This window comes from Ceratocystis lukuohia (genome assembly GCF_044167205.1).
Source record: "Ceratocystis lukuohia strain C4212 chromosome Unknown Supercontig1_pilon, whole genome shotgun sequence".
Classification (NCBI taxonomy): domain Eukaryota; kingdom Fungi; phylum Ascomycota; class Sordariomycetes; order Microascales; family Ceratocystidaceae; genus Ceratocystis; species Ceratocystis lukuohia.
This window is the reverse complement of record NW_027263520.1, coordinates 4,793,121-4,808,980: the sequence shown is the minus strand read 5'-3', so window position 1 is coordinate 4,808,980 and position 15,860 is coordinate 4,793,121. Positions and strand designations below refer to the sequence as shown.

Here is a 15,860-nt window from a genome sequence, read left to right as displayed (position 1 = left end):
GTTCCCCCTTAGGCTTCTTGGATATTCTTGCTTACGCTCACTCACTGGACACCTCTCCTGTTGTCTTCTCCAGTACGCCCCCTGAGGTTGTGCTCGTTCGTGGCTGCAAACTGCATAGTAGGCTCAAGCAGACGTCAAGTTACCGCGCAAGCAAGCATCCGAGAGCTGCCTGCTACGGTGCATGTTCGCTGTTTGCAGGTAGATGTACCTTTTTATGTTCCCCTGCCCCGTACCTGTGCCTGTAGCGCTGCACCTGTCGGTACCTGCAAGTCTTGTACCCGTACCTCTTCCCACGTCGTCATGATCCATTCTAGACACCTTTATTCTCCGTCCCTTTTGGCTTCTCCTGGTTTTTTCTACTTCTTGTCGCCTTAAACACGTTCGCTTATCACGCATTCCTCATCCTTTTCCTCATCCTCTCCCCTTCTCCTCCACCTCTTCTCTTCTCCCTTTACGCCAATAAACACAACCCCCAAGCACAGACTGCTCCTTCTCTACATTCTTGCACCGCGAGGCCTTGCTCTCTCTCACCTGCAACCCGAACTGCATTGAGCATCAAGCTTCGACCACCCCCTCCGCACACCCTTCTCACATCCCATTTTAGCGCAGTGGCCACATTGCTACCTATATCTGGTCTCGGAATTTGAGCTATCTAGGTTGCGCCTGGTCTAGACGCTTGGAGGTGTGATGGTAGCCACGAAAATCACCCACATAGAAACACGCAGAACGCAGCTTGGGGCAAAAGACCCAGACATCACCAGCCGTTCACTGCGACATTGCTTACCCACAAGAGGCCCGCCAAGAACGAGCCGGGGCAGACTGGAAAGAAGAAGAAGTTTCGGGATCTGTAAGCATATGTGAATCGTAGGCACTGGTGAGTTCGTTCCTGGACTCGAGCTTCTCTAAGGAAAAAAAAAAGAGCAGCAAGAAAAAGGAAGAGGGGAACCTGTACAAGGGATGGACACATCAATGTCATTTCTATATCCGCGTAAGAAAGCATATAGTTGTCAAGCTTGTCTTCATAAGCCACGATGAGCCTCGTATACGTCAATGTTCGTTTCAACTAGACCAGCCACTAGAAAAGAACAAGCTCTTAAGTGACGGCGGCTTGGCTCGCCTTTCCTTGACCTTGTCAACTGTCCTTCCCTCCCCTTGTTGTCGCCTGTCTTGTCTTGTTTTCTTGTCTCCTAATGAAAAGAAAAAAACGACACCTTTGCTTGTCTTGTCTAGCTAGGCTTTGCCGAGGACCCCCTGGTATCGGCTGATAGCCCGCAAAAAGTACCCAATGCCCACTATCTACAACTACATTCAGCGCTGTAGCAGCCGCACATGGCCACTAACAGCTAGTCCTGCATTAGCGCTACCACTAACGCTAGCGCTAGTCTCAAGCCTGGCTTTACCCGGTAAGGCCAGACCCTTCTATTTTTCTTCTTTTCAGTGGAGCCTCTTTTTTCTCATACAGTCCAGCATTTTAGCCTCTTCTTTATTTTTTCTCTATTCGGAAAATCCGGCCCTATGCTGGCATAACACAGGCTTGCCCTGTCTTCAATAAAAGTCTAGGCAGCTATTTTTCCTCCTCTCCTTTTCTCGTAATTCCTTTTGTTTTGGTGCTCAAAGTCTCTGTACAATGTCGTCATCGTTCTTGGTGCTTGCTGTTAGTTTTTCACTCCTCCCCTCTTAGCCAACTCAGGTCCACATTGCACAGAGACACAGCTAGATCTTAGCTTTCGACTCAGGGTGGAATGGGCAAGTCGGTCTTGTGTCATGATAGCCTCCCCTCCCCCCGACATTGTGACTTGGATTCGACTCGAGCGAGGGCGCATTGTCAAACATTCCAGCCCCGGCTCCCTATTGCCGTAGTGTATTTTGTGCAGCTTGGCTTGTGCCGTACTTCACATACTGCGCACCTCAGCTAAATCAAAGTTCTCCATCACGTAAGCAGCTCACCCACTGCAGTACCAGCAATGCTGTGGAGCATCTCCCTTCTAGTCGGATTAACACTGGGTAAACTCGGGTACTCTGACATGATAGAACTTGCCTCCTAAATAAATCAGCAGAAAATCAATACACTGCGCAACGAGCAACCTTGTTCTGATCACGTGACAGTCATCTATCATCTCGGCGTTTCTACATCCATGTGCGTCTTATCCCCATAACACATCTCCCTGCTCTGACCCGATGCTGGCTATCGATACATTAGCCCATCTTCGTTGCTTCACCCTTTCTTCGTCCGTCCGAGTTCTGCTTCATAAGTATACAGTCACTTCTCTGACCTCCTGGCGCGCGGGCGGGCCTTGTTAGATTGGCCTATTGATAGCATTAGGCGAAAACAACACGACCTTTTTGTGCGCACGAGCCTATGGACACCAAACCAAGACAAAGTGACAAGCACGCAGGTTCTTAGATTTTTGTGTATATGGACCAGATGCACGCGTGTCTAAAAGTGCGCCCGTGTACGTTGTGAACATGTACACAGCGGACCAGCAACATCGCAGCACATGCCACACCTGCCACCCATGGCACACAATCGCATCACGTTGTTTTGATGCGTTCTGGAAAGCCAAATCACTCCCGACTTGTTTCAAACATAACCAACCGAAACAGATCACCACAGCACAGACTTAGGTCATGTCAAACCGAACGCCAACGAGCTGTTGTTTTACTCGTGCCACACAGTATAACTTGCTGCATCTTGAGGTTTCCTAGTACGGCAGTGTAGCGTATAATTCATCTAAACATTATCGTGAAACAAAGAGCAGAGATTGTCTATAATATATAAAACCAAAGCCAAAGCCAAAACTTTGATAAGAAACGAAAACACCCATCAACATGTCCAAGGAACGTGAACGAACTGACATGTCGCCAAGTCTGAGAAGACTCCCTCCTTCTTTCCCATCACAATCGCTTTAGGCTCATATCTACAGGCCGAAAAGCTTTATAGACATGTTGTATCTCCCTTACCACTGCTAAGACCGGCTCAGCATCAGTGGCACAAGGGCAGACTGGCTCTCTATAGCCCCATAATCCGAAAGAACGGATATAGTACTTGGTCCAAATAATGCCTGCCGAAACTTGCGTCCCATAGTAATATCTGCCATGCACCCACCAACTGCCACATCCAAAGCCAAAACTGAGTGCGTGTCAGAAGCATCTGTCGCAACCGAGGGCTCATACGCGTTTCCAGATACAGCCGCATGTGGTGATGATGGCCCGAAGTCATACCCGTAGCCATATTCGCCTGCCCCCCTAGCCGGGGACTCACCTCTCGTTGACAAAGGAGGCTGATACTCGCGAGCCATGCGCTGCAGAACAACTTCTCGCGCTCGCTGTAGCGCTTGCGTCCGCATCGCTGGATCAACAGCAAGCTTTTGGTGAGCTGCTTCTTGGGCAAAGTTTCGCTGGACGGGAGACACCTCCAAAGCCGGGGTCATTGCCTGGGGAACACTAGCGCCGAGTCCAGTGTTAACACTAGCGGATCGAACCAGAGGGCTACCGTGGCCTTTGGGCTTCGGCGTCTGCGGGCTCTTAGGGGTACGGGGCGGTGTCAAAGGGAAGTGGAAGCGTGGTTCTGGGGACTTTTGACTGCGTTTAAAACTTCCATCCTGGAAAAGAGGCGGCGGGGCATCAGAGGCATACGTGATACTTTGTTGACCAAAAGTTAGCCCCTTTGTCCTGTCTCTCCGGGGAGAAAGCTCCTCTAGGAAGCGTTGGCATTTAGAAGACTTGGCTGGTGATGGGGGTATTGACGGCAATTCCTTGTCTGTTAATCCAGCAATAAACAAAGCGTCATTAGCGCAGGTGTGCATCTTAGGACTCCTTGATTCCGCCAAGTCTCCATCATCTTCTACGTTGAAACTTGGGGCAAAGCCCATAGTAGCATGCATAAGCCTCCGCGACGCAGCCTGAACAGCCACAGAAGGTGACCGATGACTCAAATCCGGCACAATAGAGCTCATATCAGGACTGCGTATCAAATGACTTCCGCTACTTCTATCGTAGTATAGTGTCCCCATAGCTTCGTCCCAGCTACCGTCGCCCGTAAGTGTAACGTCGTCAAAATCAAACTCTTTAACCGTGTGCTTGTGAGCTCTAACAATGCCTCGAATCTGGGCAGCACTCATCTCCGCATTTCGAATCTCCATATAGCGCAATCTAGGCAGCCTAAAAGCAACGCACTCAAGAGCCAAGGCATAGGGCGACTTATTGCCCAAATCTTCACCAGAGAGCATGTGGCTTTCGATTGGCAATACCAAAGGACATGGTCCCTTGAAGCCACCAGCCCAGCTAAACTTGAGCTTTTCCAAGTTTGGCGCAAAGCCGCGCAAATAGTCTTGCAGCATCTTGAGGTGGTCGAAGCCAGGGGCCGGGCCGCAAAAGTCCCATGAGTCCACAGTGACACGCAGGTTGTTAATCTGACTCCATCGGCGAGTAGACGATGGCCCACTACCAATCCCTGGTGCGTGACGGAGGTATATGAAGGCGGCAGGGTGAACGCTAGACAAGGAGAGCTTGTGAAATTTAGGCAATGGGACCTTTTCTATGGATATACGCAAACTAATTAACGCATAGTCCACCATGTTCCGGCGGTATCTCTCCTGTGGATCCTGGCCAGGACAAGATATCGTCAAGTGCCTCATATTCGGGATAAATTTCAATGCGTTAATGAATGAGGGCACATTTGTTGCCGCATGAAACAGCGGTGGATACTGCTGCATGAGAATGCTTCCCAGCTCATTGTCATTATACTTCGGGCGTGTCATGCACGAGAGCATTGACGTATGAGGTGTATACAGAAAGGAAACCTCCTGGCCCGTCTGTGGATGTATCAGCGGAGCCATGAATGTATATTTGGAATGTGGGAAGTAGAACGTCAAGTGCTCAATGTGGTGGCCAACACGGCTCAGTGCCTGAATTCTGTAAGGCTTCGTAAAGGTGTTTGCTGCAAATGTGATATGTGTGCGTTTAAAAAGGCGCTTGGTGATGATATTGCAGCATGCCGAGTTGGCCAAGCGAACTTTGCAAATGTCGGATTTAGATAGCAGGAGAAAAAGCCTCTCGCGCACATCCTGATCCCGCCAGAGCGCATAGAACAACAGGGCTTCTCGGGACGAGGCCATGATGCGTATGTTGCGCAGTCAGCCAGCGAAAAAGGGATGACAAGGGCAGCCGGAGTCTTAAGGACTTAATGGGAGTGGTGTACGGTCGTATGTGGGAGTTGGCAGGACTGGCAGTGCAATCGCTTGGGAGTAAAGGTTGATTGTGTGTAACAAAACAAAGGATAAGCATGAACGGCAATCCGTAAATCATAGAGAACAAAAAGGGAAGGTCACGTAGTGTTGGAGGGGGTCGTTGAAGGGCACTAGATAGCAACAGTGGGATGGATAAATGTATTGTGTATTGAAATTTGCCTTTAGAGTGTGTCTGTACGCAGCTTCTGAAAGTGACAAGGTCTCGCGATAAACTGAGTAGACACGACATAAGATTAGACCAAGTATTGACGGCGGAACTCACCTGTGGGCAAGGGCAAGGCAATATATATTCATGGCTTGGCTCATAAGCCTAAGCAGAATTTTTTCTTCCTTTTCAAAAGGAAGCATCTGCAGGCAGAAGGTGAGGCAGAAAGCATCACTGTTGATGACGTAGACCTAGGATACCTGCTGTGTACACACCCCACCATTTTCAGCTACTCAACCTGTCTCCCACCATCAGCATTTCCCCATGGTCAATAGCGAGGTACTATGTGCTTCATGAGCCACTCGAATATTAGCAGCCAACAGCAATGCCTTTAGGCCCGGATAGTAGGCCGCCTATCGTCAGTATACAAGTCGGTATACAAGTGCTTCTCGCTTGTTTCAGTTGGCTCGTTTGAATGCTGCAGCCTGCATATGCAGTCGTTGGTATACATCCTTCAACCCAGTTTCATGCAGAGTTTGCAGATGCAGAAACCGGGGGTCATCATTGCATCCCGTGCCAATGGGAAACCAAATGCCCTTGGAAGAAAGAGGCCACCCAAGAAGTTCGCAAAACAAGATGGCTAGGAGCTTCCGATATCTCCCTAAGTCTGGTCTCTAATTATCGTGACAGGGGGAATGGGCATGGAAACAATGTAATCCCTCGTGGGAGACGGTCAAACAGATCGTTTTTGTCGGTGTAAATCAGTTGATAGAGAACGGTCAAATAGATTGTCGGTTAGGCTCATCAAGATATCTGAAACAAAAAAAGGATTAAGACCTCCGCAAAATACACCCCATATAGGTCAGGCCACAACTCTCCCTCTTACAACCCTCGGGGGGGTACCTTTGAGGTCTGGTGCCTCCCCTTCTTCCGGGCTGCTGGAGGACGACGTCTATGACACTGATAAGCGTCTTTCATTCTTTTCTTCTTCTTTGACTCTGTCATGGTTCTTGACAATGAGCTGTGGAGCCTTGAGGCCGCACTTACCCAACTTTGAGGATAACCTCGTCGTCGACTCGCCCCCTTTTTCACGACAACTTTCGCGATCGCCAACTCCTCATCGCCGCAACACCACTCCAACTCAAGGAGTTCACCTTCACGCTCAGGACTGAATTTTGAGAGTTCACACAGTCCGCACCCTTTTTTTCTTCTTTTGTTTTGTTTTCTTTCTTGCGCTCCTCTGTCCTCGGATAGACTGGTGACTGTGGCATGTCACTAGAAAGGGGGCTGTCTGGCGCCTCATCCACACGCGCAAGGCAGCGGCCACCAGAAAAGTGGAAGGATATATCACGAGCCCTCGGATGCTCACACAGTTTGGTTTTTTCTCTCTTTGGGGGGTTTTCCCAGGCTGCACTGGACGTCGCCGTCTTGCTCTCGTGATTTTCACGACTTCAAGAAGCGTGGCAGGTTTTTCAGAGGAACGAATGTTTGTGGGGAAGTTGGGGGTTAGCCCCACTACTTCTGGGCTTAGGGTATATCTGGGGATGTCCTTTTTTTTTTTTTTTTTTTTTGTTTCTGACGACTACAGATGGAAGACGAGTAACAAGCTTGCTTGGGAGCATACGAGCTTCTCTCGCCCAAAATCTGTGGTCAGCCCTGCAGAGGGTTAATTCTGTCCGGTAATCAATCCGGCGTCGTTTGATCTTAGTGATTCCAGTAGACGTTAAATAAATTCAAATTCAAATTCAAAATTCATAGGTCAGGCCATTGCATGTTAGCTGCGAGCTGACATTAAAGAAGGCCCAATATATTTTGTGTGCATATCCTTATCGATAACAAGCAACAACGAGCAACTACGACTACAATTACAGACTATAAAAAAAGCTTCATAGTAGGTAGGCACCTTGAGCCACAACAATCTTCAAGGCTATTACTACCAGTCTGTGTCCCGTTATTAAAGAACAGATCCGCTTTGCGGTTTATATGTATTAAAGAAAAAGAACCCCGTCTCCAGAACCTAGCAACCTTTGGGCTGCAAGCCTTTAACAATATCAGGAGTCAACTGGGCACACCATCTATTTAAGAAAAGCTGTCAAGGCTATCAAAAATTACATACAATTTAGCATTCAGAGTCTCTACAATTCAGTCGACAGTACGCTTACACACGGGCGCTGTGTGGCCTAAAGAAATCCTCCTCCACTACCCGAATGAAATAAGCAAATCAAGCCCTCGAACAATAGACCTAGGCTACTTGTGTCATACAATAGCGAAAATGGGACTTTGATTGGCCAGCCCGCTCAGGAAGCTCATCCGGAACACGTGCCACGCAGCTCACAACCCTACGGCTTATATCTTGGCAGGAAAGGAGCCCTGTTGTGTAAGTATAGTCTACATTCTCTTGTATCATCGTAGCTCTTCTTTTAGCCAGTCAGGCAATGTCCATTAAAAGCACCTGGAGACATTGCATCTCGAAAGGAACCAACACCCTCTTAAAAGGAAGGGGCAGCTTGTATTCAAGCAATATCCCTCTCCATACTAGATCCCGCCTTCCACATTCGTATGTTGTGATATGTGAAGATTTTGCCTTTTGTTCACGCAAAACGTCATAAGCAGGAAAATGCATTCTTCCTTTTTTCCTCCTCTTCTTCTTCTTCTCTCTCGTCAACATCATCATCAGTCCCCATCTCCATCGCTCGCTTTCTCTTTTGTTCTCTCTTTGTCTCTTGAGCAAGTGGCTTTGCTTCTCTTCTCTTCTCTTTCTCTTAAACTTATCGATGCTACCATTCTCTCAATTCATATGGTATCATTCAGCGTAGCACACTAGCATTTCCACGGGACATCTTTACTATCCATCTGCATTCCACACCATTGTTACGCTTTTTACGACTTGTTTCATTGTCTCGTTATCCTCATCCAATTGGCTTGTATCTCTTGACTTCCATCTCTATCTTGAACCGTCCAAGTACGTACTCACAGCACACAGGGTATCCGTCGTCCGGCGTGTCACCCCTCCAAAGTATCAGAGCCCCAGGCTAATATATACTCTCACAAAAGCATCCCTTCCCGCGCCCTTACTTTCATTATGAATGTCTTTGCAGACCGTCTTGGGTGCCTTGGCGTAGAGATCCCACAGTAAGTTGTAGCAAGTGCAGGCAAGGCCCAGCCAACCACATCATCGGAACAATACCAAGATCCTTGTCTATACCAGCTCTTCAAGTATGCTAATCCAACAGCTTGCTTCTCATTATAGAACATGGGTCTCAAAAATCAGCTCCAGTCTCCACGCTCGTCGAGATACTTGCTATACATCCCGACCGACTCTGAATACTCTCGCCTGGTCAGTTCAAAACCAACAAAAGCGGAGCTAGAAAAGATCCTTCATGATGCACGCGTTCTTGACCGCCCAGGCGGGGGCCGTAGAAGAGTAAAGAGGTTCTTTCTGCTCGAGAACAGAAGCGACACGGACGATGGCCACAATACCTTTCGCAGTGAACCCGTTATCAGAAGCCGCCATGCCAGCCGCCATGTTAGCCGTGAAAATCGGGTCACTGATCTAGACCGGAATATCCCATCATGCTCTAGCCCGTCTAACCATCTGTCAAGCCGCAAATCATCCGAGCAGCTCCCTGGTGAAGAAACGCCAGCCAGCCAGTCGCCTGCTCTTGGTGATAGCCCTGCTCAGTCAGTGCCTCTTCAGACTTCGCGCTTGAATCCTGAGGCTACAGAGTTTCAACCCATGGCACTGCCTATTACGAGCACACCCTCTGTCAATAGTAATGTCCTGGATGATACATCTGTTAATCTTAGAGACTCAAGACATTCCCAGAGCAACTTTGCCTCAGGTCCTTCAAGAACTGGAAACACATCTGACGCTTCTTCGTGCACTGCCGCCTCACCTTCACAGCATATTTTTTGTGATGGAACAAACGAGGGTCCCTCGCCCCGCGTCTCCCCTACCTTCAATTACAACTCCCGGGCCACTTCCGGGCAGCTCCCTGTTCCAATTATACCTTTTGGCCTTACACCGCAGTTCCCAAGTGTCATACCACCTTTTCAGGTGCCCCATGACTCCGCCCATCTCTCGTTCCAAACGGCCTAGGAGCAGATGGCTCGAGTTTATCCAGGCATGCAGCAAGTCCCTTTGGGAATGTCTACGTATCCATTCAATCTTGGTTTCCCAATGCACACTGGCCTTCCTTCTTCGACTATACGGTCTCCACTTCCTACCCCGCTCCGGACTCCTCTATCTTCTATGCCCCCCACTACCCACCAGCCTCTCACGCCTCTTGCACCGATTACACCTGTTGCTCTGCCTCCACCGCCCGCGTCAAAGATTCCAAAGGCAGCGAATCCTATTGCTATTCCGCCTCCTATTCCTCCTCCGGGAAACAAGGACTCGCAGATGCAGCAGGACTTCGAATACTACAAGTACACGTTTGGCAAACCCGGTCTAAGAGGACCGAATGTCCGCTTACACCGCCCAAAGAGCAGGGTCTAACTGGAGGGCAAGCGCTGGGACTGCAGGGATTTCCACATTCGAGATTTTCTCCTGTTTTCTAGTTTTGTCGTTTATTTTATGTTCTTTAGTTTCGGATGGTTTCAAGTTCACGATGCAATTATCATTAGACGGTGCTTTACTGACCTCCGCTGTTTTTTTTTTTTTTTGGTTTTAGTTTTTCTTGCCTTTTTTCTCCAAACCCCTTATTTTGCTCTTAACTAAAACACTGCATTAGTATTTTTTTTTTCTACTGCTGAATTCCTAACATTATTGTGAGGTCAAATCGATGTTCTCTGTGACGCATTTTCAGTAGTAAAATAATATGTGTTAGGGTTATGGTGTGCATCTCCACCACGTGATCAGTATATTCAGTAAAGCTAGCCTAGCCCACATTGCGACAAGACGTCATTTTTGCAAGCTCTCGCTCTTTATCAAACGCTATCCTCGTTGCCTTCTTTCATTATATACAGAGCAGCTGCTCCGGTAATTCTTTATTTCATGCAGCTTTTGGATGACTAATTCATGTTCTTCAATGAGCTCTCCCACGCAGTCAAATAGCCAGCCAGCCGCATAAGTTCCTAGGAGTCAACCAGCAAAATATTTCCCTACAGCCATCTACGATCACAATCTACAATTTACGAACCTATAATTAGGCTCCTATCATCACCATGGCCACACCGACTCCCGGCAGCAAGCCGGCAACAGTATCGCAACAAGGACGAACGCCGCAAATAGCAGCAGCTACACCACCGGTCTCTACACCGTTCTCACACATCCATGCAGGCGCCTCGTTTTCGCCGATGGGATCACGCTCATCACCACAGACCATTAAAAAATCGCCAGCAAATATGAACTCGTCCGCGGCTCCGCCTCAGAACGGCGCTTTTTCGTTCGATAGCCCGTCAGCAGCAATGGCTATGAATATGAATAGTCTCAGTATGAGTGCAGGGCTGGACCTGGGGCTAGACCCGCTGGCAGTTGGGTCACTTGGAATGGAAAATGCAAACACAAATGTCAACTCCGAAGCTGAAAAGTCGAAGCGTTTGCGGGCCATGATTGATTTACTGCAAGTACGTACATATATTCTGGAGGGTGTTGTTGGACGGACTTCCTACTGGCAGGTCATTTTCAATTTAAGTTGCTGTGTTTCTAACCATTTTTCCTTGGCGCAAATATAGGAAAAGAAAGGACTAGTCAGTGAGGCTGGCTTGGAGAGATTATGTGACAGAATGGGCCTGGTCCATATATGGGAGGGGACTGCAAATGGACCTAAGCCGCGCTGCATAACTATGGCTGGAAAGATGTTTAGTGTCGAGGTCAACCTCCGGAATAATATCGTCGTCGATGTTCAGCTGCTGTTTGACGAGTCAGCTGAGATTGTCAAGCAGCAAAGTCCACGCGCCGCTGAAATTCTCAAGCAGGATCTGCAGCTAGAGCCCTACCAAAGCCCACTCACTAAAACCCTCGACCAGTTTGCCGTCAACCTGGAGCGCCTGCACAGCCAGGACAAGCTAAGTGTCGTGCCTGGCTTTGACTGCCAGGAGGCACTGGCCAGTATGTCGCTCTCCTTGCACAAGCTGTACGACTGGGATCTTGAAAAGACCCGCATGGAGCTTGCCCCGAGTTCAGGTGAAGAGGCTATCGTCAATGCCGTTATGTGCACCAGGCATGGCCGACCGCATCTACACGCGCGCGGCAGCGTTGGTCTTAGTCTGCAATACTGGAAGGAAAAGCGGCTAGCCCCTGCCAATCCTTCCATTGTCAAGGTGGTTGAAGAGACCGAGCTCGTGTGGTCGTTGCTGATTATGTGTGCCAAAGCGCCTATGGGTACTATGCCATTTGCCCTGGCCCGGGTGTCAACGGAATGGATTGCGCCAGACGTAGCCAAGCCCAACCCCATGGCAGAGGAGACGTTGCAAAGCGTTACAGGTGTTGTGCTCGACTGGCAACACCCAAACAACACAGTCTTGCCGGATGAAACTGGCATGGGGCCCAAATACCCAGACATTGTGTTCAAGGCAATCCTTGACCCGCCCGTCGTGCTTCCGCAGAGCGTCTTTGTGCAGGTCATGCAGGCAGTTGGCCAAGCGCCAATGGACCACCAAGCGCCCTCGTCAACTTTTGACGCGCTTTTCTTCCCGTCTCAAGCGCCTTCATCGGCTGCTGGCAGCAGCATTGTCACGCACGACCCAAGCGAGCCACGCAAAATATCTAGCAAGCGCAAGATCCGCCGCCTAGACATCGGGGGTGGCGAATCAACGGCGCTAGTAGACACAACATTGTTTGTGTACAAGCCAGTGTACGGCCAGGTGCTGCAAGAGATACAATTCGCGCATCCTCAGCAGATCATCGAACTGCTACCTGTTTTGCGGCAGTATGCCTTTGTTGCGACGCTGCTGCGCAACAGCTTCCCGCTTGTTTCTTCACAGTCTCTATATACTCACGGTGCCGATGACGAGGTGCGCTATGGCAACACGTCCCGTGCGCTGACGCACAAACAGCTGTACACTAGCATGGTCAACCGGCTTGATGCCCCTCCAACACCAACTCCCGGCGAGCCCATAGTCATCACACCCAATGTACCAGACCCCATCAATGCCGGTATCGATGGCCGTATAGATGCTAGTCTCAGTCTTACCCCAGTTCCACGACTGCATATTAGTTTCCTAGTGGGGCACAAGAAAGCCACGGTGAAGAATGAATTCAACAAGGTAGAGGATGACAGGGCTATTGCAACTACGATAGACGCTGGTAACCAAGAGATGCATGAGAGGGCCGGCACTTTATCACTAGAGATTCGCCTCAACGGCGATGTACATGTCATCTCACAGAACATTATCACGGCTGAGGCGCAGGCAGCCGGGCGTGATCCGCAGGTGCTTGGCAAAGCGCTTATGGTAATGGAGGACCTTTGCTCGTGGTGCGAGTGGATACGCTCGCGCTTCGATCTAAGCCATCTATGAAAATGGCGAGTAAGGGTATATTCCGTGCCTGTGACCCTATCAAACGCCCAAGAAATTTGGAGTGGGAGAAATGTCTAACATGTGAAACAGGACGGGCAACGAGATCCTCTGCTCTAACAGCTACCCATTACTCGTCACACTACCTTTTTTATTTCCCTTGATTGGCGCTTTCTTGTCAATAGACTCTTCTATGCCCATAGTTGTCTGAATTTTCAACAAGAGCCCCTTTTCTCACTGGCTCTACAGGCTTGCCTCCCTTTCTTCGGTGTTAAGCTAGTAGTTTGAGACGTTCCTTTTGACTGTCTGGAATGCATCATGTACGCTATCTTCAAGCTGGAATGCAAGGTATCTTGCGCTCCCAGTAGTTTCCAATAAGCTTCGGTGGTGTTCTGGGTCCCGTCTGCCTCTCCTCCCTTTTATCTCCTTGTTTTTTTCTTCTTTTTTTCTCCGCCGGGCGAGCTGAGCACAACGGGCAGGCAGGTGTTCCAACGCTATGTGTTTTCCTCGGTACAGGGTCTTTTCGTCCTGTACCTCGAGTAAAGTGAGAAGCGCAGACAGCAACAATGTCTTCTTTTTGGGATTATCTTATAGCTGGGCGGGCGAGACTTGATGGCCTCCATTCCAGCCACTCTTTGTTGTTTAATTTGTCTTCGGGGATGTATGAAGGGGCTATTGGTATGGGCAGACAAATAAAACGCAAATTCATGTTCTTTAGCGATTCTAGTGCGGGTGTCGGAAGCTTGAGGCCATGACATAACTGAGCGTTCTGCTCAAGGCACGATTGTTGTCACGTGATATGCTCGAGTCGTCACCCACACAATACAACAACGGAAAATACAATGCAGTGTGACTAGGCCGAAAAGAAAAAGAAAAAGGAAAAAATAAACAATGTCTAACAAAGGACGCTGCCCTAGAGGATTACAAATGCCATAAGAGGCTTAAGTCGAGTTTATAAGCTTCCTCACCAAAAGCTACAAAAAATAGCAGCGGAAAATAAAGAATAAACACCGCCGCCTGGACTGAAAACACGGGCGTCACCGAGGCTAGGCGTGAAATATTAAGATTAATTAGCAACGGAGTCTGAAGGGTCAAATAGAGAGTCCGAGTGCACTTCTGGAATGGAATAAATGACGACAGAAAGAGCGACGAGAACGTGACTTGCAGCTTGCAAAGCTGCCGTTGCTTTTGGAAGGGTCTGACCTAACAGGACAGGACAGGACAGGGACCCCTCCAATCTCCCTCTTCTGTATATATTGCCTACGCTATAGGCTGACAAGCTCCCTTCCTTGTCCCTTGCACAAAGCTTTCGATCGGATGCGTTCAGCATAGCGGGAGGAGTGAAGAAAAAGCGAGAAAAGAAGAGGGAGAGTTTAGGTGAGCGGTGTTGCACGGGCGGTTATAGAAAGATACACCCAGCATGATACGGGAGGGCTATTAGCCACGGTTAAGCTAGAGCAGAAGCTGGAATATGATGGCTGTCAATAGTGCTACTTGCAAGAGGCTGAAAGAGACACTGGTCCGGCCATGTAGTTGTACGGGCACAGCGCTTGTGCTACAGAGTATTTCCGTGTCGTCGGCGCTTGGGACAGCATAGCACAGGCGGAGTGAAGCAAGTCCTGGGTTTCTGCGCAGGGCATGCTCTCTCTAGTGAAGTCGATACTAAGAATTGTCCGAAAGCGTAAACACGCTACTTCCACCCACTCCGAGGGCTGTCAGGCCATATAGAGTAGATTTCAGGTGTTTTGTTCCAAGCATAAAGAAGAGAACGAAAACGATATGAGATCATTTGCCAAACCATAAAGCCGAGCTAACTACTGTTTGGGGTTTGACGAATGGCACTGCCGCAAATGCAGAACAGGCAAGGAAGAAAGAAGATAAAGAGAACAACCCCTGTGGGACTAGAGGATTTGACGGGCGGGCAGGGCAGGACAAGACTATCCCAGCACAACCAAGACCCAGCTATAGCTACGTTGCTGGCCGCTGTGGGTGGCCTTTGGAGGGAGATTTGCAAGCAGAAGAGGTAACAGTAGCATGTGAAAAGGGCCTAGTTGACTGGGTCGGGCTGTATCGAAGGGGGTTCCTGCATATGGGAATCGCAGTCCAGGGATGTACTAGCCAGGCGGAAGATGGAAAAGACTGCAGCATAGGCAGTGAGTCTTGCAGCCAGGTCAAGGAGAGGAACAAAAAGGGAGGGATAGTGATGCCCCATTTCCAGCCTAGTGAGCAGCAAGTTGATAGGGCAAAGGAGGCGAGAAGCTCGACCGAATCAAGAGGGTGGAAAAGGGGTCAGGGCTGTGGTAGAGCTAGCCCAAAGAGAGATAAAAAAAGAAAAAAATAAATAAAAAAGACAACTTCTTGCTTGGCTTTTTTGTTTGTTTGTTTACGTCTCCTAGACTTTTTATCCTTCCTTTCCTTTCCTACTCGCCTGGACATGTGATGCAGGAGAAAGGGAGAAAAGGCATGCAGGAAGAGGAAAAACAAGCAAGGCCGAAGGGGGGTCTGCCGTCAGGCCGTTATGCCGTGTTATAATATGGACATGCTGCTTGTTATCTGCTAGTAGCTGCAGGTCCAGACACGGACTAGCCCCCCTATATGCAGGTTGACTGCGCCCAAGTGGGCTTTGCTCTAGGGCCTGTTGCAGGGCAGGACTTCAGGGCTTGTGGACGCCTACCAAGTCTCAGCAGAGCCCTGTAGGATTGCCTGCCCTCCTCCCCTGGCCTAGAGCAACGGAGTTGTCGCTGTTGCAACAAGAACTGTCTGTCAGACTCGCAGCCAAAAAAAAAAAAATTAAATCAGGAAAAAAATATCCCGCGTTGCTTGTACCCGTCACACCTCTGGCTTTGTTTCCGCTACTAGCGTTCCCAATAGACCGGTCCAGATTTTGTGACTTCTGACGACGCCGAGAGTGTTTTACAAGCTTAGCTGGCCAGCGACTATGCGTAGGGTTATAGACAGTCCCCTGTCTGTAGTCATAACCCGGAAGGCTTGTCTGTGTGGCTTAGGGA

General features: G+C 49.2%; 4 protein-coding genes across 4 annotated transcripts; 3 read left to right on the top strand and 1 right to left on the bottom strand.

Moving 5' to 3' along the window:
- Positions 1–2,966: 2,966 nt before the first annotated feature.
- On the bottom strand, positions 2,967–5,117 carry HOO65_011190 (uncharacterized protein; the record flags this gene model as incomplete). Its single annotated transcript, XM_070999904.1, has 1 exon — positions 2,967–5,117. One exon carries the CDS (start codon positions 5,115–5,117, stop codon positions 2,967–2,969), a length of 2,151 nt encoding a protein of 716 aa, XP_070863012.1.
- Positions 5,118–8,647: 3,530 nt separating this feature from the next.
- Positions 8,648–9,493, top strand: HOO65_011189 (uncharacterized protein; the record flags this gene model as incomplete). Its single annotated transcript, XM_070999903.1, has 1 exon — positions 8,648–9,493. One exon carries the CDS (start codon positions 8,648–8,650, stop codon positions 9,491–9,493), a length of 846 nt encoding a protein of 281 aa, XP_070863011.1.
- Positions 9,494–9,574: 81 nt separating this feature from the next.
- On the top strand, positions 9,575–9,892 carry HOO65_011188 (uncharacterized protein; the record flags this gene model as incomplete). The annotated part of the gene is made up of 1 exon (XM_070999902.1): positions 9,575–9,892. One exon carries the CDS (start codon positions 9,575–9,577, stop codon positions 9,890–9,892), a length of 318 nt encoding a protein of 105 aa, XP_070863010.1.
- A 668-nt stretch (positions 9,893–10,560) lies between these two features.
- On the top strand, positions 10,561–12,855 carry HOO65_011187 (Mediator of RNA polymerase II transcription subunit 1; the record flags this gene model as incomplete). The annotated part of the gene is made up of 2 exons (XM_071005517.1): positions 10,561–10,962; positions 11,194–12,855. 2 exons carry the CDS (start codon positions 10,561–10,563, stop codon positions 12,853–12,855), a joined length of 2,064 nt encoding a protein of 687 aa, XP_070863009.1.
- Between the last annotated feature and the right edge of the window lie 3,005 nt (positions 12,856–15,860).